The 27,219-nt window shown below is 37.4% G+C and overlaps 2 protein-coding genes across 2 annotated transcripts; both read left to right on the top strand.

Moving 5' to 3' along the window:
* The first annotated feature begins 70 nt into the window (after positions 1 to 70).
* Positions 71 to 2,766, top strand: rrad (RRAD, Ras related glycolysis inhibitor and calcium channel regulator). Its single transcript, XM_005806743.2, has 5 exons — positions 71 to 225; positions 418 to 808; positions 1,304 to 1,377; positions 1,481 to 1,685; positions 1,813 to 2,766. The coding sequence occupies exons 2-5, from the start codon at positions 436 to 438 to the stop codon at positions 2,088 to 2,090; spliced, it is 930 nt and encodes a 309-aa protein (XP_005806800.1). The 5' UTR covers positions 71 to 225; positions 418 to 435; the 3' UTR covers positions 2,091 to 2,766.
* Positions 2,767 to 3,056: 290 nt separating this feature from the next.
* On the top strand, positions 3,057 to 26,611 carry LOC102216774 (cadherin-17). The gene is made up of 18 exons (XM_014471672.2): positions 3,057 to 3,093; positions 3,500 to 3,550; positions 3,661 to 3,759; positions 5,821 to 5,955; positions 6,204 to 6,360; positions 7,479 to 7,637; positions 9,047 to 9,243; positions 13,248 to 13,373; positions 14,309 to 14,459; positions 15,589 to 15,801; positions 16,137 to 16,213; positions 18,530 to 18,721; positions 22,204 to 22,445; positions 22,522 to 22,652; positions 22,776 to 23,015; positions 25,274 to 25,390; positions 26,016 to 26,132; positions 26,290 to 26,611. Exons 2-18 carry the CDS (start codon positions 3,506 to 3,508, stop codon positions 26,388 to 26,390), a joined length of 2,499 nt encoding a protein of 832 aa, XP_014327158.1. The 5' UTR covers positions 3,057 to 3,093; positions 3,500 to 3,505; the 3' UTR covers positions 26,391 to 26,611.
* The last annotated feature ends 608 nt before the right edge of the window (positions 26,612 to 27,219 follow it).

Raw genomic sequence — 27,219 nt, 5'->3', positions numbered from 1 at the left:
ACACCCCCTCCTCCGCGTGATGTTACCGTTACGCACCACCATAATAAATGGAGACGTGACTCTTCTGGGCGAATCCTTGCCGACGTCACTCCCGCTTGATATAAGAAGCCTGAGCAGCACCTCTGATCAGTCTAAAGCAAAAGCGCCTTTTTGACTGCAGCGAATTTCTAAAGCGAGGATTACGGGATTGCTATCAGGATTACAAGATTTATTTATCAGCCAAGGGTAAGTGTGTTTTTAAAGCTAGAGAAAATGTGAAACTTTAATTAATTGGCGTGTACAAATCAGCCATTTTATCTCATTGCATGACTTATTTTATTGCCTGAGCGTTAAATCTCTTTTCTATCCATCGTGTTAAACTTTACTGTAAATGTGATTCATAATTCACATATTTACGCACGGCACTTCTGCCCACAGACCCTCGGTACCCACACAATGACTTTGAACAAGGGTGACAAATTCCGTAACATGGATAAGAGGAGAGGAAGCGTTCCGTTCCCGATGAACCTTCCCAACCTGCACAGGAGAAGCATGCCCGTGGACGATCGGGATCTGCGCGCCACGACGCCGCAGACGGGGCAAACCGACGAGCTTTCCAACCTTTTGCGCTGCACATCTTACTCTCCGAGCGACGAGCACCGAGGCAGCTGCGCCTCGGACTCTTCTGACTCGGTGATCTCCACCGGGAGCGAGACAGACTCCCAGGTCTACAAGGTGGTCCTCCTCGGGGAGCACGGGGTTGGCAAGTCCAGCCTGGCGCGCGTCTTTGGAGGGCTTGAGGACGCCGGTCACGACTGCGATGAAGCAGGTAAATGGTGATGCCAAGAATGAGTCATCAGCCTACATTTATATACACACTCTCACTGAAGACTTTCATTGATACATTAGAGTGTGACGATTGTGTGGTACTTTCCATGCATTTAAATTTGTGAGAATGGGAAAATGGTTGTTGTATAAAATAACCAAATAAGCATAACGCACAATTCATTTCACATTGACAATACAGTGAAGCGTCTTTATTTCAGACGTCTCTAATGTCTAATCTGATTATATATTTTGTGCTGCCATTGAACTTCACTAAAACATGTACATGAAGTGTATATTTCCATCTTGAGTAGAATGACAGACCAAACATTATAATTTAAGGGGAAAATATAGAAGACAATATTTGCAGGCATGGCCAACATTTTACTTATATTGAGAGAACTAAAACAATGTCTGAAGAAAAATAAGTCACATAGATAACAGATAAGGTTGCTCTGCTGCCAGAATGTAACACAATATTTATCCCTTCTCCCCTCAGGAAATACTTATGACAGATCTATTTTTGTGGATGAAGAGGAGGCTTCCATTTTGCTCTATGACATCTGGGAGCAGGTGAGCGTTATATATTATTAATGCAGTGTTTCCCCCCCATTGATGGATATCTTATTTGTAAACTGGCCAAGCCTAACATTGGTTTCTGGTTTCTCTTCTGAAGGATAATAGCCAGTGGCTAAAGGAGCAGTGCATGAGGATGGGAGATGCATACATCATCGTGTACTCAGTGACGGACAAGTCTAGCTTTGAGAAGGCATCAGAGCTCCGCATCCAGCTGCGTCGAGCCCGGCAGTCGGAGAACATTCCCATAATCCTTGTTGGCAACAAAAGTGACTTGGTGCGGTCCAGAGAGGTGTCAGTTGATGGTGAGTTTAATCAGTGAGGTCAACATAAGAAATCGAAAACAAACATGAGAGCTAAGAAAATAATTTCTGGTCTTGAATAGTGCCCCTCTAAATTATTATTTTTTTCCTCACCTTTGTCGGGTTACAGAGGGAAGCGCCTGTGCCGTGGTGTTTGACTGCAAGTTCATTGAGACGTCTGCATCGCTTCACCACAACGTGCACGCCTTGTTCGAGGGCATCGTCAGACAGATCCGTCTGAGGAAAGACAGCAAAGAGGAAAACGCAAGGCGCCTGGCCAACTGCAGGCGCAGAGAGAGCATCAGCAAAAAGGCCAAACGCTTTCTGGGTCGCATGGTCGCACGCAAAAACAAAAAGATGGCCTTCAGGCAAAAGTCCAAGTCCTGCCATGACCTTACGGTTCTCTGAGTAACACATAGGACAGAAAGACTAATTTATGTTCTTTTTTTTCCTTTATCCTTTGGCCTCTGAAGACCTGATCCTGTGTGTGTTTTAACACTGATCCTAAAGGACTAATAGAGCTGTACAGAATATATTTTTGTTTTTTAATGCACAAACCAAAAGCTAAGACAGGATGTGATTTGCAAAAAAATAAAAGAAAAAAGACTGGCATTGTAAAATGATATCACAATAATGGTCACATCTTCTAAAGATTTGCAAACATTTTACTTTACAGTCTGCCTTAAACATTTTGCCATCATATAAGGATTCTTTTGTTTAAAAGATTTGATACCTTATTTCTAATCAGGTGCAAAGATTGTCTTGCTGTTGGGTTGTTGTGCTCCACTGTTGAAGGGGATTGATGTATATACCATAAGTAGGCATAGTGCGGAATGCAACAAACATCTCATCATTATTAATGTCATGTGGGGTTTTAATATATACTTGAATGATGGTGCGCAGGTTCGTGCCTTGGTCAAGTTACTGAAGACTACTCTAAGCTTAGGTAAAACCTCTTTTACTCTGTGTTGTTCCATGACATTGAATTCAGGTTGTGAATGTATGAGTAAAGCAATAAGTTAGTAATGTGAGCCTTGACATTGTTTGACTTTTTTTGTTTACATCGATTTTCTTTTTCAATAAAATTGAAATAATAATAAAAAAGAGTATTTTTTCCCCCCCTCTCATTATTACCATGACAACGTAATACGGAGAATGCAACTAAGAAGAATTAGTTGTTGTTTTGGTGAGTTATCTGCTCATGAATATTTATTGATTCAATCAGTGGAACGGAACTTCTCCGGCTACTGGCTCTAAAGGAAGGAAATAGGGTAATTAAGTCAGTTTTTTTCCCCCTCCACTTGTTAAACATTAATCAACCAAAAAGAGCACAAGTGTACAAATTTTCCACCCAATTCAAAGTTCTCTCACAGCTCTTAGAAGTAGGTATTGCAAGCATCACCTAGAGAAGGTAAGATGATCATTATTTACTTTGTGTGCATGTATGTAACGTAAATGTTTATTCTGGTTTAGCATCATCTGTTTTTGATATTCAGGTTTTGTTTTTTTTTTTAATTTACTATTCCACTTTGGAGTTGGAGACTTTGACTAGCCTATCCTTTTAGATGGTTGAGGACCATTATATCCATTACATGTTTCTCAAACATTAAGCAATTGCTGGGTTATTCTTTGAATTCAGTTTAGCTTTGGCATGTACCAGTGGGACTTCAAACTCAAAGTATGTTTTTGTTGATCTTCTCCCTTGTAAACTGAGCTTTATTTTTGGGTATAAGGTTTAGAAAAATACCATGATGAAAAACCAGTAACAAAGACAGTTTTGGTGTTAATTCTTGGTAGTAAATGTGCCACATTAACAGGAACAGATGGCCGACAGGAAAGTCCCACCAATGCGCCTCGCAGTCTTTTTAGTAAGTTTATTTTTTCTCTGTTTTGTACATGCGTTTGTTGGTTGTTTGTACACAGAAACTAAACATGTGAAAAAAAATATTAGTAAGACACTTATTATACTATTTCATAGCTTTCAGGGCTTCACACATTTGCACCATGCTCAGGGGCAAATGTCAAAATTGGTGTTCCTGAAAACTACGATGGCATTTTCCCGTGGTATCTAGCTAAGGTAAGGCCCCATAATTTGCTTGAAGTTCACTTTTTTAATGAATACAAATGAAAGCATCAGATAACAAAAACTGAAATAGAAGATTAGTTCCCATAAAATCTCCCCTTTACAAAAACATGTGCTGTACCAATGAATACTGGGTTGCAAGATAAAATACTAATTTATTTTCTTTTCTTGTTTACAATTTCATCATTGCATAATGAAAGACTACAATTTCTCCACTGAAAGAAAATGAAGATGGATAGTGAGTCAAAATAGCATCTGTGTCTCTTTTACTTCTACCCTTTTTTCTGCACTCAAGGTTGAAGATGCACGAACATGCTGGCGTCATCGCTCTTCTATAATTGGCATGTTCACAGTGCTTTTCTGGCACCCGACCCAGCCTCTGCTTTTAGTCCAGCTAGGTGGCAGGTGGGGTGTTTTATTCATACGTGTCACTCAGACGTCCTCAGGATTGCGCAGCTTCATGAGTGCATGCATGGCTCATCGATTGGCTTTACAGTGGTGCCATTTTGCCCTACATAATAAAATATCCACTTTTTTTGCCAGACTTTCATTAACATGACATGCTCAATACTTTTCTTGGGGAATAATAACCATCCTTTGTATTATAAATGGATTGGATAAAATAATAGCTTCAGATTTGCTCAAGGTAAAGAACCCTTTCATTCAGTTCCATTCGTCACAGAGCGGCCCACTCGTCTGTTTGCCTATTTAGAAGTCTCCCACGATTCATTTTGCAAACCTTACTCCAGACCACGGTTGATATCCTTTACAAATCATTAAGGGTGCTGTGAATAAATACTTTCAGGGCTGATTTATTTTTGCTTTGACCTTCCATCTGTTTTCCATACTTGCTTTGTCATGGTCAGGGTTTCACGAGGCTGGAACGTATCCAACAAAAGAGGCAGAGTAGATCCTGCGCAGGTCACCAGCCCATCTCAGGATTAACTGGGACTGAGACGCATGCTTTTGATATTTGGAATCACCACACACATGTCTACATGTTCTTGAAAAAGAACTCATATTCCTAGAACAAGTTTATATTTCCTTACATTACCCGCACAAACATACCTGTACATTGTTGGGATTTGTTTGCGATAATCCAGCGCAAAGTAATGTACAGAATTTGAGAATGCAAAATGATTGCTTGCTTTTCTTTCTTTATAAAAATGTAATTGATAAAGTGAAAGTAAAGAAATTGCATACTCGCTCAAAAATCTATGGAAAAATCTTTAACCCTCTGATGCATGAATTATGATCCTTTGTGTCAGAATTTTTTTTCCATTTTTTAAAATTCTTTTCTTAAGGCATAAAAAAGGTAGGAAAATTTTTTTGTAAAAATATTTTTATTTTTATTTTTATTTTTTTATGTGATCAATTGTAATTTTGTCCAAATACAAAGTTGTTATTTGAAAAATACATCAGTAGTATTGTTCCTTAGGGGTTATCTGATGTCACAATATTTTTTTACTTGCAAGAGTCGTCTACAGTAGAAGGAGGGACCGGGTCGGTTCTCATGCTTTTTTGTCTGTCGGCCATATTGTATTTAACAAAAATAATTTCTTGCATTTGCAGCTGATGGCCAGTAGTTGATGGTATATTTTATGATGCATTAGTGTCCACTTCAGTGGTCTGTGTGCATTTATAACATAAAAATCCACAGGAAGCACAAGAAAATGGCTTATAGAAAGCTGTCCACTGTAGTGACCACTATGCATTAAAGGGTTGACATTATAGCATTTACACCCATTTTATAATTGCTGGCCAGTGTTTTGCATGTTTCCACAGTTGACGATTTAATTTTGGTGATGAGCTCCAAGGCTTTGGGATTGGAAAACCTCCTTGCAGCCACCCTAATCTTTAGCTATGACACAGATTCTCTACCAAGGATAAGAGTAACTTTAAGCTTTGGGCTAATGTGTAAATTTCAAAAGATTTGTATTTCATCACTGTAAAAAATTATGGTATCAGCCTTTAGCCCGTTTTACATGGTTTTATGCCTCTTATAAACTCTTCAGCATAAACTCATCTTTCTCTTTTCTCTCTTTTTCTTTACAGATTCACAACCTGCCAAGTAATTATTCTGACCTGGTGTTAACTGGAGACGATGAGGGCATATTTGGAGTAGATGCCCAGTTTCTGTATGCAATAAAACCACTGGACAGAGAGAAACAGCCATCTTACTCGTTGCAGGTTCTACACTATATTGTCATGTTTCCGTTTTCCATAGACTCCTAATTCTAGATCTAGTCACATAAAATTCAAGAGATTTAAGTTTTAAGAATTTAAGAATTAAGTTGCTTGACACATCTATGTGAAATTGCATCCATCTTGTGTCTAGTGTTGCAGAAGGGTTTACGATCTCTGCTTAGATTGTGAGTAACTGTGTCATGCTGAAACAAAAGCACACTGAGTTCAGGGTGATGGTTTCTATCCTGCAGGTGTCCTTCAAACCATCAGGCGTCATTCAGAACATCAGATTGTCAGCTCATCGACAGACGTTCACTGTGGAAGTGTTTGTCATTGACAAGAACGACAATGTGCCCACCTTCATTGAAGAGAGCATGAGAGGCAGTGTTCAGCTTGGGCTGCTCAAAGGTATCTGTCAGTCTGCCCCAGGGCAGCTGTGGCTACAATGTACTAACTCGCTACCATTAATGTGTGTGAAAGGGTGAATGAGTGTGTGAAGTGCTTTGGGGTCCAATTGAGGCCATTTACCATTTATATGAACATCATGTTCATCCATGACCATCTATTTTTATCCACTGGATGTTTTAATATGTCCAACATGATGAAAGAAATACCCCAACCTCCACTTACAGTACAGACCAAAAGTTTGGACACACCTTTTAATTCAATGAGTTTCCTTTATTTTCATGACTATTGACATTGTAGATTCACACTGAAGGCATCAAAACTATGAATAACACATGTGGAAATATGCACTAAACAAAAAGTGTAAAACAACTGAAAATACCCCTTATATTCTAGTTTCTTCAAAGTAGCAACCTTTTGCTGTGATTACTGCTTTGCACACACTCTGCATTTTCTTGATGAGCTTCAAGAGGTAGTCACCTGAAATGGTTTTCACTTCATAGGTGTGCCCTGTCAGGTTAATAAGTGGGATTTCTTGCCTTATAAATAGTCATGAAAATAAAGAAAACCCACTGAATTAGAAGGTGTGTCCAAACATTTGGTCTGTACTGTATATTTATTTGGATGTATTTCTTCAGGGAGGCAGCTAAAGTCCACAACAACTAAATCATAGGAGAGTATATGCATCATATTAATATAAAACAATATTTTTCTTCTTCTTTCTTCTTTCTGTAAATTTAATGTTACTCCATGAATACTTGTAACCATTAGCCTTAAGGCTAAGGTACTAAGGTTTGATTGCATCAAAGATTGCATCAAAGATCTTTTAGCACATTGACATATAGGAGGTGGCACTGTGGTCACATTAATACTTGCTATTAGAAAGTAAATTTATTCTATAACCCTGTAAAAGAAATTACAGGTAAAAAAATTACAAATTAAATAAATGTAACCTCCTTTGTATACATGTATATGCTAAACTTTGTCTTTTTCAAACAAGTAATATTTGTATCCAATAATAATCATTGATACCTGTCATACAAAATATACAAATATACCCAGTGGTTGTTTTAGTTATTCTCAACTTCCTCTGTTGTCTCTGCATTCTTTTTGTCTATTAGGCATCCCATTCATGCGAGTGGAAGCGGTCGATCGCGATGACCGTAACACTGCTCATGCTGAGCTGCGGTTCAGCATGATGGAGCAAACTCCCAGGATTCCCTCTAGTCAAATGTTCTTCATTGACTCCATAACTGGAGAGGTTTCCCTCACTGAGGAAGGTCAGTTGATATAGTTATATAACCATCACCTGTAATTGGCAAAGAAAAAGTCAAATTTACTACTACCACTAATAATAATGAAACTAATAATAACAATAATATCCCAAAGATTACATTGTGAGGAAGTAGAGAAATCTTTAGTCACAAAAACAATCATAATGTAAAACATTTCCTCACTTTCTACCAATCCAAAACTTAGGGAAACAAATTCAGAGAAAGAAATTTTGTAAAACACTTTCAATAGATCTTTCAGATCTTTACAGGAGCTACTTTTCAGCTACAAATTGCCATGTGTTTACTCTTCCTTGCAAGGAGATTTCAGCCAATGGACAACATGAAGGAAATTCATTTTGTTTTACTCCTCATTTTCTTTTTGATTGACCTCATGTTCAACACAGTAGATTTTTTTAACACTGTTGTGTTGAATCTCCTCATTACATCACTACTTGAAATATTATGAAAACAGACTTGTTTTAATCTTTTTTCTTGCATTGCTATGATATGGTTCCATTTTAATGAGAAAGTTAGTATGAACTCAGTGACTCTCTAAGGAGTTTTCTGAAGCAGCTACTTTTCTAATTTAGCCTCAAAAGTGGACTTTCTCTATGACAGATCCCTTTTTTCTAACAATGAAATGTCTGCACAGTTAGACGTATATAGGGCTTTTCAAAGTCTGAAAAAAAATTAACATAAATATATGACATTAAATTTTTAAATAAGCTTCAAACCTGTGAAATAACATAATTCTTTAAAATTTAAGGTTACTTTTTTATGCAAGCAGACACATCTTGGCATGGATTCAGTCAATTCCTGTATGCTCATTTCTATTTATGTGGCTGTGGTGTTTCCCCTTGTAACGGTTTGACAGGAGCTGGGAGACGTTCACACTTGCTGGTCCTTTTCTGCCCACACAGCTGCTGATTTCCAAGTGGCAAGGAGCACTAAAACTGCCTCCTTGATTTTTCGACTTCATTTTCAGACAAGCTGAAATTGGTTATGATTGCCTTTGCAATTACCTTTTCAAGCATTTCCTCTCCTCCATTTATGTATTTGATAAAAACAGCATCCATGTGCTTTTTTTTTTTTTATGAGGAAGGACATATTAAATGTGTGATGTCTTGTTTGTCCGAATGAGTATGTGGTCAGTGACTGTTTAAGGGGGTTTGCATTGAATTGCTTTGTGTTCATTTATTATCTAGGTCATTTTTCCAATAGATTTTTTTTGTCACTCTGGGGTTTTATTAATGCTCAGAGATAAAAAAAAAAAGTGACACAGTGTGCTGTTCAGCTGCCTTTGGTAATAATGTCAGTGCTGGAAATAAACAGAAAACGGTTTCTTCAATAAAATATAATCTTTTTGTTCTCATTTCCACCATACTGTGACTCTCCACACACCCCTCCTTTCTCAGGAGCCTCTACTCTGGACCCAGAGATGTGTGGTCGTTATAAGCTGTCAGTGATGGTGAAAGACATGGCTGGCAGGACTAATGCTTTCTTCACCTCTGGCATTGTTACTGTTGAGGTTACTGGAAACACTTGGGCATCGCCAGACCCTGTGCGACTTCAGGAGAATCTTCCCGGTCCTTACCCCATTCCCATATCTCAGGTGAGACAGAAAGACCCGATCAGCAGCAGTGTACTGAATGTTTTTCACAAAGCAAAGTAAGGCAAGTTTATTGTAGCAGCATTTTTACACAAAGTATTTCAAAGTGCTTTACAACAAAGGTGAATGTGTTTATGTTGAAGGAAAACATAAAAACACAAAATTGGAAATACATATTTCAATTAAAAAGAAATAAAATGTAAATGTCAACATTTTAAACAAGTGCTGCACAAGCTAAGACATTATAGATATTAAATTTGACTTTTATGGAAAAGCTGCTGTAAACAATAATGTTTTCTGTCCTTACATTTATAGGAACAAAAACATTGACCTTTGTCTTTTCTTCAATCTGGAGGGAATTAAGCCCAAACATTTTATTTGTATGATGGACAGACTTAGTGAGTGACTTTAATGCTCATTGATCATGTGGAACATAAATATAAAACTGAGGGTCATCAACATACATATAAACTTGATGGCATCATATGAACAACAGAGAAAGGAGAACAGATCCTAACGATACTCACTTGTGATCTTTGTTTGCTCAGATTTATAAATGACATAAATTCATCTGTTATGTGAGATTAGAGCTGACCAGACAAATCCAACCCCTTTTGCAGTCTCTTGTTATGATGAGCAACGCCAGAAGCAGCATTGAGATCCTGCAAAAACATGACAGATATTCTTGATGCATTCAATGCTGTCGAGATGTGTGTCATTTAAAACCTTAACGTGCGTAGTTTAAGTGCAGGGCGGAGTGGAACATCTGACTGTAATAAGAAGCAAATCAAAGTAAATGAAAAAAAAAAGTGTTTTATACTACTACCAAATCCTAAAAGCATGTTATCTATTGCAGTATTGTATTATAATCAAATGAACATGATCAATAGTCAGGATGGAGTGAAAAGGTATCCCTTTGCTGATTTCTTTTTTTAGTATCTCTCAAAACCTAAGTGATCAAACACTAAATTATTCATACTGCATGACTGCAATGAATCCTTTCCGACCACCTCCTGCCTGACTCACTTTAATGTCTATAATCCCTCAAACACTTCCATGTTATTTTAATCCTACTGTACAACACAGTGTAGACACTTAAATGTGTTTTTGGAAACAAAAGCACTTATTGTTTAAATCACAGTAAAGAATGTATGCATGTTTTTCTCTTATGGTCTCAGTTGTTATTTTTGCTTCTCCAATATGAAGTATTGTATTACAAAAGCTATTGTGCAACTCATTTATTTATGTTTTCCTGTTGTAGTTCTTGCTGAATGTACTCTTTATTCTATTCTATTTTACCTGGAGGTGCAATTGCTCACATTAGCAATAAGTTTTAGTTGCTTTTCATTGTGAGAACCACTTTAGAAGCTACAGCGAAAACAATGTAATAATATTTTGAAATCTACACTCTAATTAGTTCTCCATAACTAAATATATGCAAACTCATTGCCTCAAAAAATCTTCTTTAAAAGAACTGATTGAGCAGCATTACCTTATGCAATTCTGGATCATAACATAATAAATCTACATATGTTGTAATTACTTAAATAACACCCAGAATGTAATTTTTTAGTATATGTAAAATAAAACTCAAAGATTTCTGAACACTTGCATTTTTTTAAGTTGAATCTAGCAGAACATTATTCACTGTAAATTTGGAACAACAGTCTGAAAAGCATCTTGGGGACTCAATCTATCCATTCCCCAACATGTTACAATATAATTTAAAACTCTAACATAAAATGAAGAGCAATACACCCAAAGATTCCCTGAACTTATTTTAATTAAGGGTTAGGTGTTAGTAGTACCTTGACTCAAGGTATATTCACTTATATTTTTTAATTAAATTCACTATTATAATTTACAATCTAGGCAAAATTTTAAATTTGTTGTTTAGATAAAATAACCCAATTTTTATTTCTCCCTTTCTATAACTTATATGTAGATCCTTCACTTCAGTAAAAAAAAGAAAAAAAAATGTATAATGCTTTCAGATTCCCCCTGTGTGATCTTGGTATGATCTTTTTTTCTCGTTAGTGTTACTCATGTAACCTCTGAATCTATAAATAACTCAAACACCCTCCGAGGTTTTATGAGACATGGAATAAAACGTATTGGTTGGAGGTCAAAATTATTCTCTTTAAATGTCCATCTGTGTTTTCATAGTAAGGAAATATCCTTTTTTTTCTTTCAGTAGCGGGAAATGGAAATAAAAGAAGTAATGAGCAAAATCAAACTCCACATAATTGTTTTGTGTGATTTCTGGACAGTTTCTATGGTAAAAAGGTAGATGACAAAACCTCCCCCTCCTTTTGTTTTTCTTCCACCTCCCCCACACTCACCCTCAGCTTCTCTTTCTCTCCCACGCCAACATCCTCCTCCACCCACAGAAAATGTGTGATTCCACAAATGGACGCTCTTCATCGTTATTGTAGTAATTTCAAATGTTCCTTCATATATTATTTGTTTGTTTTTGTCAGATAGCATTCATTCTTTGAATCAAATATATTTTTTGTTTTGTTTTATTACTTAATGTCCTTAGTGATTGATGATGTCTGAGTGAAAATGGATTTGTGTCAAAACACTTAGATGAAAAAAAAAATTTCTTTACCTCTTCATTTAAAGTCATGTGTTAATTAAGTGAGAAATTAAAATTATTAACTTGTTGGCTGAAACATAAAAAAAATATAAAAATAAAAAAAACTGGTACACGGTTCCAGCTGCTCTCCTCTTAAATCTAAATCTGAATCTGAAGCAGATTAGGCTGACAAGGCGCTTACTTGGGGGAAGCCTCATTTCGCCTACGTAGAGTGATCATCCTGCAGCGCTCAGTGGGTGTTGGGACTAACTGCTGCTATGACACATACAGAGATAGTCCTGTTCAAGGGAGCACTCAGTGCATTCCCATCTCACTCACATTTTTGCATATATGGAGCAGTTATGTCCACACATCCACTCAGCTGTGACAAATGTTCTATTTTTCATGCTGCTATTGTCCTTGGTGTGAAAAGTTACCCACTCAATTTGATGCATTTCGCTCCTCTAGCTCTCCCTGTAAGCTAATTATAGAGATAGCTGTCGTGGTGAGTCCTATAAGATCAAATCAACCCCAGACTGTCAATTTAAATGTTAAAATCTGACATTTGTTAAAAGTTCTTCTTCATCAGTAAGTCCTAGGAAAATCATTTCAGTCTGTTACATTCTGCATGTTTCTGATTGTCTACAGCTTTGATTGTATAATGCAATCAGCAGAAGTATTTGAAATCATGCGAAAAAAGCTATTTAATAATACATTTAAAGCAAAGCCACGTACTTGTTTCTGAAAGTAAGAAACTGTCTCCTCATCTCAGTACTTCTTGTGTAAGCAGATCATTTGCAAGAAGACTGAATGTGCTCTGCAAACTCAAATACAGACAAAAGCAAAACAGATGACCTCATCTGTGTTTTTGTATGTACCTTTAAATAGAGCAGTCAGTCAGGATTAATCTAATATCTTCAAAGTTCAGAGGTCTGGAAACACACCATAACACAGCCAGATGTGTGAACTGGACATGTGTATATGAAAGCTCTGAAGTTTGGTGGCTTTCTCCATAACAGAAATGGCTGAGGGAGGGGCGGATGACAGTGAGCTGAGGAGATGCATATGCTTCGGTGTGGATCAGCTGTGCTGTTTCTGGGATCCTCTCCTTGTTGGGTGCTCTGGTTGCTGGGGTTTTCTGTGCAGCCATATAACAGGGGTTGTAAAACAGAGTGGAAAAACCCCATTAGGCCCCCTCGTCAGTTCTGGCTGTGCGCACTGTTCCTCATAATTTTCAATGTGATTTGTCAGTCCTATGTCATATAAACAAAGGAGCTCAGATAATAAATTTCGCTGCTGCACCCGGGAATCAACCATTACAATTAGCTTTATTAAGTTAATTCAGTTTTTTTTTTTTAATGCCAGGCACTATTTATAGAGCACTGTAGGCATTAAAATGTTGTTTGTATGTATGTGTCTGCTGAATCAGGTCAAATGGAGTGGAAGCCAGGCAGCGTACAGTCTGGATGGGGAGTTTCCAGAGATGCTCTTTACCATCAGCAGAGAAGGTGTCATCTATCTAAACGCACCGCTGGACAGAGAGACACAAGACCAGGTCTGAATCTCTCTTCACATAATTTGAACATATAGATGCAGAAACTATGCAGTTCCTTGAAACAAAGTGTGAAGATAACAGCGGAAGATGACCTCTTTCCACAAAATGATTGCGTGATTGGCAACAATAATTCACACAAACAGTTTCAAATTGTGTCCAGCCGATGAAGGGTGTTCATGTTTGCTATGATTACAAATTAAACTCCATCTGTTTGGAGTTTGCTCTTCAGTTTTTCATTGAAATTAAGCTCCTCTGAGCTTTGAATGGCTCAGTGAGCAGTACATTCTGGCACAAATGCTCATGTGGCCAAAGAGGAGCACAAATGACATGAGCAGCATTGGTGAATGTGAGCAGTGTGAAGATAAATGCTGCTAGAACAGAGCATTTTCTGTCTTCTGTGGAGACTCTTCACCTTTTCGCCCTGTGGGTTTAGCTGCTCACAGAAAAAAAAGAAAGATGAAATTACTTCTGCTTCTTTGTGTGTTGTCACACTCAGACTATGTAAGGCATTTAATGAAAAATAATAGATTGGTCAGAGAAGTAAAAGTTTTTTGCTGCCTATTGCAACTACAAACTTACTACTACTCCATAAATTAGAGATTGCAGCAGTATTATTCAGTGCTGGAAATCTGTTTTTTTTTTCCTTTTTTTTAGTGGAGCTTCATGGATTCGTTTGTGATGGTATTAGAGGGCTATTACCTTGCACACTTTTTATCTCTATCTTTGTTTTCCAAACTGTTCCTGTGGGGAAGTGTCCCACCATGGTCTGGTAAAGTTAAACTGGCCTGTTTTAACATACGTGTTTTGTTTTTTTTTTACCAATGAAGTTTTATCTTAAATTATCAGGTGTATCTCACTGATAACTATTAATTAAGGTCACAAGTTTATCGTTTTATAGTATGTAATCAAACAGTAGTTTCTTTTCTCCCCTCCAGTTTCACATCAGCATTGTGGTTGAGCGTCCAGATGGGAGACAGATTGCCAAGCCTGTGGAGTTGAGGGTGATGGTGGGCGACGCCAACGATAACAGGCCCACATTTCCTCAGGCTCAGTACCACACTGTGGTCAAAGAATTGGCTGCTCGGGGTAACTGACAGCTTTTAGATATCTACTGGATTCTTTCAAAATGTCACTTTTATATGACTTTCACTTCTCAACCTTAAACATAAACCAGAGCTTGCAACCCAGCTGATGTACTCATGAGCAGTAAATGTTTGCAATATTTCTGCAGAGAAAAGCTTACAAAACTCAGAAATGAGCTTTTTTTAAGTGTTCACAAAAAAAGATGATGTGAACTATTTCAAAATTAATTAATAATTCAAATCTTTTCAATATCACTAGCAGAAAAAAATCACCAAAGTGAAAGCAGATTTTTTAAAAAACTAAAGGCAGATGGATTATTTAAAAGAAACATACCATTCTAGTCCATCACACGGCCAATACAGAAACATTTGAGCAAATGACCATTTCATGCATCCACTAACTCCGAAGGGTCAGACTCTCCACTTTATGTAAGATAACCCAAAAGAGATTATTTTGCATACCTCTTTTGGGACAGAGGTAGAAAACTAGAGAAAATCCAATCATGTAAAAGAGAGAAAGGTCTGAGCTGAGATTTGAACCCAGGGCCAAATCTCTGGGCATGGTGATAGGAAGGAAAATGTTTTTGTTTCATTCAACAACTGAAATGTTTAAAACGAACCTAAAAGTTTAGATCACTGTCAAAACCCTATTTTTTAAAACTCCTATAGGTAGTTTTTAAAGACATAGGAAATGTAATTCAGTGGTAAAAAAAATACTGTTCTTTCAAATAAAATCTCAAAATCAGTTTTAGCATTTAAAATTCATATAATCTAAGTTTATATATAAATGAAGTGCTATTGTGTTAAAAGCATGGCCAGGTAGCTTTTGTGAAAGGATTGTGGGTTTTTCGCAAAGACAGTGGGAAAGCACCTTCATTCTTCCCCAGGATCATAAAAACCACCTGGTGACATATTAGGCCCCGGCATAAAAGCCTTTTGTTGATGCTTTTAAAGCGATTTGATTCTGGGAAACGAATTAGACGGGACAATCTGTTAATCTAAATGGAATCACTGAGTGAGTTATAAATAAGAAGGTTATTGTTATAGCCTCGCTCCACTACTACTTTCATATAGTGGAGCCTGCACACTGTTACAGAAAGTTGACGTTGTTTCTTCTTCATATATTACCGCAGGGACAGAAATCCTGACAGTGCAGGCTGCCGATAATGATGATCCCAAAACAGACAACGTACGGATCTTCTACCGCTTGGTCGGGCAAATTCCAGAGAGTCCTCGTGCCCTTTTCAGAGTGGACAGGGACTCAGGAGTAATTTCTGTCCAGGCAGACAGTATGGAGGGTACAGCACCTCAATACACCCTGACTATCACTGCAGAGGATGCTAAAGGTAATCATAAAGGATGCCTTCATTTATTTCTGGTGTTGTTTCCTCTCTCCCCCTGTGTCACACGTGTGTGTATATATGTATATATATAAGAAAAATATGTCACATACAGATAACATAAACTACATCAGCCTTTAATTCGGTAGCTTCATTGATAAACTGGGGTTAAATGGATGTATAGATGTAGCCTCTGGGGTGGCAGATGATGTGATCTCCATGACTCAGACTCAGGGTGTGATGGAAGCAGGAAGAGGTACTTGCTGTTCTTTCAGCATGTTTTATTTGTATGAATGGCTGACCTGAGTCACTAACAGAAGCTGCGATCGTGTCCCTGGCAGGTCTAAACAGTTCATGCACAGTGGTTGTGACGGTACAGGATGAGAACAACAACCCACCAGTCTTCTCCCAGCATGAGGTATGGCAGTACAAATTGAACACACACACACACATTTTCACTTAGATCAAGACATAATCCTGTTCTATGCTGTGGCTTCTAAAGACTACATGAACAATAGCATAAAAAATTTCAGGGTAACCATCATCATGACTAAGTGGCTGCAAGGACTGTAGACGGTAAAAGCGCTCTGAATGTGACGGAGGTAATTTTCCTGCCAGGCAACAAAATGTGGTCTTTCTTTGGCTTATAGTTCTTTGTTTTCTAAGTACACAATGTTTTCAGAGTTTATTCTAATCACTATTTCAGCTGGTAACCGTTTATACTTATATTTATCGAGCTGAATCTACATGATGAACAATTTCATTTATTTATGATTACATTCAATACATTTACTCAGGTATTGATCTGAAGTAAGATCTGTTTGTCACTAAAATCCAAGATCCAGCAGTGATTTTACGTCTTTTTTTTTCTTTTCTGTTCTGCTTGGAAACAATAAATACTCTCTTACAGAAAATCTCTTTACTAGTGCCCACAAGAGCCACATAATAGAGCACACAACAGAAAACCCAAGCTGGTCGGGAATTCTGTGGGAAGCGACAGACTGTGATAATTGGGAGTGGTTTTCGGTCAAACCAATCTGGAATTAAAAAGCTACGGGTGGTATGAGCAACTGTGAAGGAATCTTTTATTTTAAGCAATGAAGATGGACTTACTGAAAATTTGCAAAGTGATGCAATTAAATTCAGAATAATTGCTAACGATTCACAACTCATCGTCTCGTAGCAGATCCTATTCACATTCAGTTAGATGGAATCCATTTTAATCCAAAATTGATGAATTCAAGTCCAACTAATTACAAAACAATCTCTCATATAGTCAAGTTTATATCCATAATTTCTCCATTAATAAAAAAAAATAGTTTGGTTAATGATTCATTATCAATTTATTAAGAGTTCTCTGTCTCTTAGTAAAGACAACCGAGACAAATTTTTCACATCATTGGCTTTGCAGCTATTCTTCTTCCTGACAAAGCATGTGCTGATAGTGGAAAGACTCCCTGTTAACAGGAAGACACCTCAGAACCGGTGGGGGTAACAATTAAGAGGATAAAAGGAGCAGAAAAAGAAGACAAAAAACTGGTTTAGTGCTATTTATGGGAAAGAAAAACAAACACTGACTACAAAATCAACTTCCATGGGAAGACAGAAAAACAGAGAGAATACAAAGTTAATAAGGAAATGATTGTTATTATTTTTACATTGAGATTGCTTAGAATGATGAGGGAGATCACCATCACACCGCCTCCGCAGAAGCATTTTTCTTAAAAAATAGGGGTGAAATTAAGGGGAAATGAATAGCTTTCCAATTGTGTGGGAGTTTTTGCCAAGAAGAACTGTTATCGCAAAAACTGATCAAATACTAATTTCCTAAGCAGCTAATGCTTATAAAAAGTATTTATTCGCTATAACATCAGTCGTCAATCTATTTTATGTCTATGGCCTATTAAATGGATGTCTTGTAAACATAGCTGAGTGCCTATTTTCAAGCTGTTAAAACAAATGAACTCTTGCTCCCACAGCCATTCTAATACACACAAACACAGAAGTGGAAAATACTCTTGAGCAGGTCACGCCTGAAGAGAGCAGCTTTTTCCATGGCAATGTGAAAGCAGTGCTCCTGTTGGGTGGGGGTGGGACCAGAGTGGTGACAGGCCTGGGTTCAGCAATGCTGTGGATGGGGCAGCCAGATCACAGGCATGGCTGCTTCACTGGAGGACATCTGTGAGTGGCAGATTAAATGGCTGTCTAAACACAGAGAGGTTGGTGGATAAAGGTCACTTAGCACCAGGAAGGCAAGAACGTGGAAAGCTTATTCTCACATGCAGTTACATTTCATCACAGCAGGAAAGTGACCAAACACTAAATGGCCATGTAAGCAAATATCTGTCTGACAAAATGCACTGTGATTAAAAACAAACTGAAATATATGTTTGTTTGTTTTTTGTTTAGTTTCAGTAAAATATTGTGTATATTTATTAGGTATACTTCTTATCCTAAGCAACTACACTGCCTACATTGTACTCTATGTCCATTTTTATTTTCTTTCTTTCTTTATTTCAAACATGTTAGCAGAATAAAATGACACACATAAACAAGGAATGCAAGAGAGGCATATTTTTTCAAAGAACATACATTATTTCAAAGTTTATAAATTAGGATTTTTAAAAAATTTGTTTAAAATGTTTTTTGTCTTATGCAATCTAAAATTTGTATAAACCTATTCAAATGAGCAGCTTTTAACAACCACCCCCTTTACCTTTGTCTCCCTCCTCAGTATGGACCCTTTCACATCCCTGAGGATGCTCTCGTGGGCACCACGGTCACATCTGTGTTGGCAAGGGATGCAGATGTTCGAGGCGGAGACAGCTGGCAGGTGGACTACCGTTTAGAGTCTGGAAACGAGGAGGAGGTCTTTACACTGGTGACAGACCGACAGACCAATGAAGTCTCACTCATTCTCTCAAAGGTGAACGGCGCTGTTTGTCCTGCAATGGCGATGTGCACAATTGGCCCAGAATGAACATATAACGCAGTATTGGAATGCAAAGCTACTGTATAGTGTAAATACAGTACATTCTGTTACAATATAAAAATTGCATCAATACTGTATTTGATATAGTATCAAATACAGATGTGAACATCTGTGAAGTTGTGAACAAAGCTACATCTTAGAGACCCAGAGATTAATGTCAAGGACAATTTTTGCCACGGTGGCTTATGCTTAGTGTGATATTCAGGACAAGTACCAATATAAACAACTGGGGTAAAAATGGCACAAAAATAACATCAGGGGCCATTTATAGGTACTGGAAATACAAATCACATTACAAAAATGAGATTGCAAGAAAATGGCATGCATACAATATGACAATACAGCAGTCTCACGTGTCTTGTACAAAGGGGAAAAATTGTCCTGATGATAATGGAATGCTCTAGCCCAGTAATCTCTGCCGTACCCAGGGTGCATCACCCTTCGCCTGACTCCTGTAATCCAGCAGGGCGTTTTGGGCGAACTCGCTAGAATGAGTGCGTGTCGGCGTGTATTTTTGTGTGTTTGCTCTAATGGTCTGCTCTCCGTAAGTGGGCCAGGCAGGAGACAGTCTATTATTTTCAACCTTACTGCTGGAGACTAAATTTGATTGAACTGTGTGTCGCACATGCAAGGCTGAGATAAAGCAGACGCAAAAAAGCTAAAAATGGAGCTTGATGTATGATTGGAGATGAGCCCTCTTTTTGCAAGGATGATGTCACTCTGTCTTTTTGAGTGGCTGTGTTCAAAGCTCACTGTGACCTTGTTAGATATCCATGTAATTATGTATGTCACTCGAAGGGTTGCAGTTGTTTATTTAACTTAATGTGATTTCAATTAAATCTCACAGACTTTCCGAGTGAAGCTCCAAGGGATTACAATGTGCAAAGATAAAGTGTGAGCTCAGCATCTGAAAGCAGGAACATTTTCCATAAGGTTTGCATAGAACAATAGTCATTTGAGTCTGCCACTACACAGGATGAGACAGATTTATGTTAAAAGAAATGTTTTCTGACATTACTAATAGTGTGAGTTCTTGGACTAATTGCATCCATAAAGCTAAACAATGTTTCAGATTCCTAAGACAGAAAATTCTAAATACTGTTTCAGAGTCCAAATTCCCATTGAAAAACACAAATTCTCAACATGAAATAAAACAAGCATTGAAGTTAATTTGTCTTTCTGCTACGGATTTACACACGTTGCATCTGCGTTGCCTCTTTTATCATCAAAAGTAGCTATTTCTGAAAAGCAGAGGAGCAAGTTCAGCATCTTTTCCCAGATAGATTGGCACTACGACTTTAATGGCTGCAGTCTTGACATGATTCAGCCCTCACTCTAACTGTGTTGCCATGGCTTTGCCATTACTGTCAGAAGAATAGCAAAGATTCTTGCCTTTTATGAGCCACTTTGTGAGTAGGCAATGCTTTTGTACTCGACTTTCTCTAATTCTGATTTTTTTTATTGTGCGTTTCTGTGGTAACATAGGGATAAAGCAACAAATATGAAAGGAGCTCCTGCATATGTATCACTAATCAGTCTTTTAAACTGAGTAATGTGTGATAAGAGGGTCAGGGACTGGGCGAGTCTATATTGCAGAGAACCAATTCAGTGATCAGTAATAGAAAACATAAGCAAACAAAAAGTAAAAGAGTCCTGCCCAGGGATTAGCCTGTTACTCTGAAGTTCTCCTAATATTAAAAAGAATCATACAGAAATGAGAACTAAGTCTGAAATGCACCAGGTATCCAAGATTTCAAAGATATATCCCGTTTTTGCATTTAAAATGTTCATATTATCATAGAAATGTTAAGTTTCAACAAAGATAACTATTAAAAAAAAAAAAAGAATTTTAAAAGACTTCGATCATCAAGAAATCACTTAAACAGAACGAGTCTGGCAACATTTGGTGGTCTAAAAAGGTCTTTAAAAACATGGCACCATAATCCCTTTTCTTCTATGTGGGCTAAACAGATAACATCCACATACTTGCGATGGAAAATGGTTTTCCCTCTTGTTTTCTAACAAGAGGACGATAATTTTCATCTTCTTAATTTCAGCAGGTAGGAATACGTGATGGCATTAAAATTTTTATTTTATTTTATTGCTTGTATTTGAATACAGTCAGAAGTTTCATACTAATTTGCAGTGAAGAATGATGTGGCAGCTGTCATCTTAACTGGTCTTGAGAAAAAAAAAAGCATCCTGTCCATCTGAGACAAGAACGAGACTTGAGTTCACAGCACTAACCCATACAACTCAAAAGTCCACACAAGATGAGTCTCCTCTTCGGAATGGTTGTGGTTTTAGATTTTACTTAACTATGATGAGTGTAAATAGTAAACTGTAGCAGAAAATGAACAAATTATGCTTAAGAGACAACAGAGGTTCAAACTTATAGGTTGTAACAGCAAAGCTGAGAATGATAATACCACTTTTCTGGCTCAAAGGAATCCTTGGAGCAAAGACAAAATCTGTACCATCTGACTGATGTAATAATACGGTGGTTCAAACAGCCTGCAGAAAGTCTTGTACTTACTGATACATGCTGAGTCTTTGGATGCGTCACTTTCATTTAACAAAAGCACTCATCTATTCTCCAAGGTTTGCACTACTTCTCCATGGAAACGGAGGCACATGTTGCATGATGTGAGCAGGTTATCAGCCACTGACAGTTTTTAATGTGTTTTATTTGAAGACAGAACAAATTTCAGAAAAAGTTTAAATAATTTAAGATGTCTTTCATTTACCCTACTTTCTAACGTGTGATAATGCTTGTAAATACTGTATATACTATGAACTCCATTTAAGTTTTTCACAACTTTATTATAGAAATAAGGGTTTTAAACATATTCAGACTTTGTTTAATCTATGTACATATTTAAATAAGCTATAAAACTTGTAATAGTCATTAGTTTTTCTTTTTTTCCCATCTATTTCAAACATTCCATTGAATACCCTTTAATTTCAACATTTATTTATCTTATTTGAGTTGGAGGGAGGAGTTGTTAAGTAGCAGCATCATGGAAAATATTTTATTAATGACAGGAAGAAACTAAAGTTTTTTCCTGTGAGTATCTGGTTTGCATTACAGTACAGCAATACTGCCAGAATTTCCAGATTTCTTGGAAGTCAGATAAGCAGAGTGGACATAAGGGACTGCAATGTGTCCCTCTGCTGCTAGAAGGGAAGTCTCAATGCTGTTTGCTTTAAATAATCCTCCAAACATTGACTCCATTTGAACAGCTCTGAATTTCTATTAATCATTTTGCCGATGAAGCTATTTGGCAATCGGTTTTTGTTTCTGCCTTTACAGATATATAAATATATTTTTTAAATAATATATTGGTTACTGTGGATAATTTTGTGTTTTTCCTGGTACCACTTGTGGCTAAACCCCGGAATGCATGTGCTCACAGGTTTTAGACTTTGAACGTGAGAGTGAGTACATCCTGGTGCTCAGTGCCCAGAATCAAGTTCCTCTGGTCCGGGGCCGCTACGGCCCTTTATCCACAGCAACAGTCTCCATTTATGTTGACGATGTGAACGAGGGTCCAGTCTTGTCTCAAAGCCATTACGAAGTGACGGTCAGAGAGGGAGAGGAACCAGGCCGCGTCATTGCCACCATCCGGGGTTACGACCCTGATTCCCACCCAATTAGGTAACTAATTAAGGCTAATGGAGGCACTAATCATCAAATTCCATTTTTACAAGATTAAATGTATCTGTGTTTTAAGATATTCTCTTCAAGGAGACACCAAGAAGTATTTCTCAATAGGGAAATATTCTGGTGAGCTAAAAACTGTGCAAGCACTGGACAGAGAGGAAAACAGCACATACACCATGGAGGTCATTGCAGTGGATGGACGTAAGATAACTGACATGGATTTAATACTTTGTCATTGAAGAAAATGTCCTTGATTGTCCTACCTTGAATATAACTGATGTTCATTACCCTGCTCTGTTTATGACACCTGCATGTTTATCGTAGGAAACTCTTCCTTATCTGCATCCACCCTGGTGACTGTCCAAATCCTGGATGTGAATGACAACAGTCCAGTGCTGGTCGGAGACTATTCCTGGAAGTACCTGTGCACGCCTCGGTGGGAAGACCAAGCTCTGGTGTTGGCATCACGCGACAGTGACGGCCCACAACACGGAGGGCGACTCAATTTCTCACTCCGGAGTGATGCCACAGTGCGACGCAACTGGAAGTTAACTCCCATTAACGGTGCGGACAATGAGAAACCAGCTTAACCAGATCATCGTTCAGTAAAAACCCTTGGGATGCTGGATGAGAAGAGAAGAGAATAGAAGAGGAAGAACATGACTCAGTTAGGAGAAGCTATTTTAAGATTCTTATTTAGCAGAAGGACTTTGCTAGGGTTAAGTGTCCTAATCAGACTTTTAAGTGGATGTTTTTCTCATTAGGTGAAGCATCAATTATATTCAAGTACTGTGTGACAAATCATCCAGAGTACAAAAAGCTGACCTGAATGACATCATAGATTCAACTTGGTGACATCTCTTGCATTGTAAATGCAAAAGCAGAAGGTATATTTAAGTAGTTCATTACTTCTCGGTTGATGCAAATAAAATAAGAAGGTGGTCTTACTGGAAAACACTCGTTTAGCAATGATGTCATGCAATGTGACAGATGTTCAGTGATGTCAGTAACAAATAGATGTTCAAATTACTTAATGCCCGTTTGCCACAGTGTGGTGATTGTTTGAGGTGATGTTGTCAGAAGCAGATTGTTATGGATTCAGATAAAGAAATCAAGTAATCCGATCCTTAAGGCATTCAAAATTCCATTTTGTGTTTCACTCTGCATAATTTCAACAGCGTCTAATAGGAGCTATAATGAAATCAACTCTCTTTACAGTTTTGAGCTGTTAGTGTTCATTCAGTTACAGCCATGACGTCTGTCATTAAGTGATTCAAACTGAAATGCTTCCTTCTCAGTATTTTTTCTTCCTGCTTCTCTTTCACTCTCCTGTTCCTGTTGGTATTGATTGAGCCCAGCTGTAATTATATCTGCTGTGTAATTTCTTTGGCGTCACCGCTGGTTTCCTGACAGCTAATGGGGGCTAAAAGAAGACTCTCCCAGAATGCTTTGCACCTGGTTACAGACAGCAATGTTGATCCCAATAATTGTGAGCATGTACCTCTTTATAGGAGAATGTGTATAAGAGTGAGAAAGAAAACATTTATGTCTAAAGTCTTTTAGGCACATGACTGACAGTTCTTTTCATGAAGAAACTCAGTTATTGAGACAGCATGCTCTTGTCCCACTTTATTGACTTGGAAGAAAGAGATCTGGCACATCTAGCCTCCATTTAACATGGTGACGTGCTCATAGCACTGCACAAAGTAATTCTGGGTAGATAGGTGCTCACACACTCAGCTTGAATTAACAGCCTCTAAAGAAAGGCTGTGAAGGCTGTGGTTCCTTTGCTGACAAATGGAACATGGAGGAGGAGTGATGGGAAGTTGATAGCGCAGAGTTAAAGTCTGTCAGATAAGCGTTCAAACAGCTTGATAAAGTGCTCCTTCTAACAGGACCGGGTTTGTACGTCATAAAGCCAGGCTTGTGTTTTAGTCTGATTCACAGAGATAAGATAAAAACCATCGGGCTCCACAGTGCTCCATTCACAGCTCCATTTGTCTCTCTCTTTCTGTTTGCTGTGGAGCTATGCAGTCATTTAGGTGCCTTTGGCTTACGCTTGTTCCTCAAGAGATTGTAAAACATTTTGAAGCTCTGAATGTTAACAAATGCAGATACATCACTGTGCAACAGTCAAGGAACATCCCTTGTCTCTGAGCGTCTTAGTTTTATCTTTTTTAAGTAAACAATATATGTACACATAAATTCAGGTAGAAGTTAAAGTCATCGCATTTAAGCTTGAGTCTTACATAATATCGTTCCACAAACTCCCTAAAAGAAAATAACCTCTTACTCCCAGAGGTTACTTTTATCCCAAAATCTCTAAAAATACAAATATCTTCATTTTAATGTGAAGTGCTCTGAACAAGAAAATCTTGCTGAAGTTCTTAATAAACATTAATAATATATATTTTTAAAACCTTTATACAATCCATTATTTTATGTGTAGATTGCTGGTATGTAAATTCTTGAATGTAAATATTTGCTGTTCAGTAGATTGTCCACATTGAGATAATATTTTAAACATTTTTTACCTTTCCAGAAAATATCACTTCAATAATAGTTGTGTTGTTGTGAGTTGTGAATTCAGTAAAATCAGTATTTTTGTTCTTTAGATTTATTCTTTTACGTTGCTATTAATCTAATGAAATTCTTAGTATTATGCTTTTTTTTATTAACAAATTAAGTGATACAATGATTGCTTTATTTTTCCTCCTCTAATATTTCTATTCTAATTGAACTGTAATAAGTTTAGTGTTAATCTGAAACACATTTATCCAAAAAAATAATAGTACACTAATTATTTATATTATTTTCTTTAGATACTCACACCAACTTGTCATTAAACATACCGAACCTGCCCCCTGAAGTCTACATGGTGCCTTTCACTATTTCTGACAGCAGCTCTCCTCCTCGGAGCACCTTCATAAACCTGCCAGGTAATGCTCACATGTGGCTCACAAGGAGCGTGAGGGACGAAAGCTTTGGAACAATCAATAGTGATAAACCTCTGTGTGAACGCTTCTCCTCGTCCTTTCTCTGTTCTTGCTTATTCATGATCCAAAAGCACAAATGATTTTTTTCCAGACATGTGACTGCACAGCTCTCATCAGATTGTGCTGTGCCCAATCCTAATCTTAATCTTGCTGACACCAGATATTAATATAATCATGCATGCGGAGTTAAGGATATTGTTGAGAGGACAAGGTGTTGTGCATAGATCATTATTTTCTGACTGTCTCTTTTGTAGCTGATTCATTTTGATTGACTCTAATATTGCATTCTCTCATTCTTATATTTCTCATTCTTATTTTTTTTTCTCTTTATACTAATTTACTGGAGACAGATGTTTAGTCTCACCCCTGTTATTATTCTTTTAACATTACACACTAAGTGTGTTTTTATGTGGCCCTTTTTTGTTAATTTTGTCAACAATTTCAAAAATATAATATGTCTTGAAGTATACTCAAACCATTTTCAGAGTAATTGTTGTGTGCTGTGTTTTATTCTGTTACTAGAAGGGATTGTGTTTGTCTGGTTGACACTTTATGTTTCTCCCGTTAGTGACAGTGTGTCCCTGCAACGTCAGAGGAAACTGCAAGATAGCTGCCAAGCCGCTGCAGGGCATGCCAACTATCCAGTCTGCAGTGGGGCTTCTGCTTGGTACATTTGCAGTCATAGGTGAGCAGTGAGGTTTGAATGTCATAAATATATCATACAAAGCCATTCAGAGAATGGCACATTATAGAACCTGTAATTGTAAAATAAAACAATAATGCATATACGTCATGAACGCTTCACAGACCAGTAAACTGTAAAAGTATTCTTTATGTTCTAGGAATCATCCTCATTGTTATTTTCGTCAGACTGTCCTATCAAAACCCCAAAGAGCCGAGCAAAACCAGCCAGGAGAGGGTCCCACTGAAGATATCCATCTAACTATAATTAATATTGTACATAATTACTGTCTTCACTCTATCTGCACCAATGTAGAAATGTTGCTTCAAGTTCTATTTAATGCATGCAGTGTGTTAACGCCATGTTCTTGGGACATGATTGTAACTTATGTTTGCCTTTTTGTCTTTTTTTTCTATAGAGGTGTTGCTTAGCTTTGAGATATTTTATATATTTATGAAGCCGCACTTATGAAAAATATGAATAACAAGAATAGAAAAAAAGTTTAAAAAATAGAGATTATTCTTAAAAACATTTAACCTTATACATAAATGTATTTCCAAAAACAGTAGGCTCGCTAGTTTGTAACTAACGTCTTACAAACACATAGCTGATGGATGACGCTTTCTATTTTGTTGTATTTACAATACACTGCAGAATAATTCATAAATCAAAATAAAAATCCTGTAATTAGTGTAATTTTGTAGAATTTCACATTTTAATTGTAATAAACAATTCCAGAAGTTGCAAATAGTGTTATCATTCAATTATAGCTTCTAATAGCAACACTTTTGTCTTCTTTTTTATCCGTTCTGTATATACATTTCACAGCACACTTGCCTCTTCACAGGTTCTAGTTTATTATTTGGAGCTGTCACTCCTTACACATCCAAAACCTTTAATCTAATGAGACAGCGAGAACTCTAAAATTACATTAGGTGTATGCTGTGGTCCTGGCAATTAAGGGTTTATTTTTTTTCAAATGCTGACCGAGATGACCTAACAGGCAGGCAGAGCTATATTCAGACAAAAGTGTTGCTAAAAATAGTTCAGGAGCTGAAGGTCCACTGAATAACACTGCCCAACAAAACAA

The sequence above is a fragment of the Xiphophorus maculatus genome, chromosome 4 (assembly GCF_002775205.1).
Source record: "Xiphophorus maculatus strain JP 163 A chromosome 4, X_maculatus-5.0-male, whole genome shotgun sequence".
NCBI classification, from domain to species: domain Eukaryota; kingdom Metazoa; phylum Chordata; class Actinopteri; order Cyprinodontiformes; family Poeciliidae; genus Xiphophorus; species Xiphophorus maculatus.
Note: the sequence above shows the minus strand (reverse complement) of the source record. Positions and strands in the feature narration are given on the sequence as shown.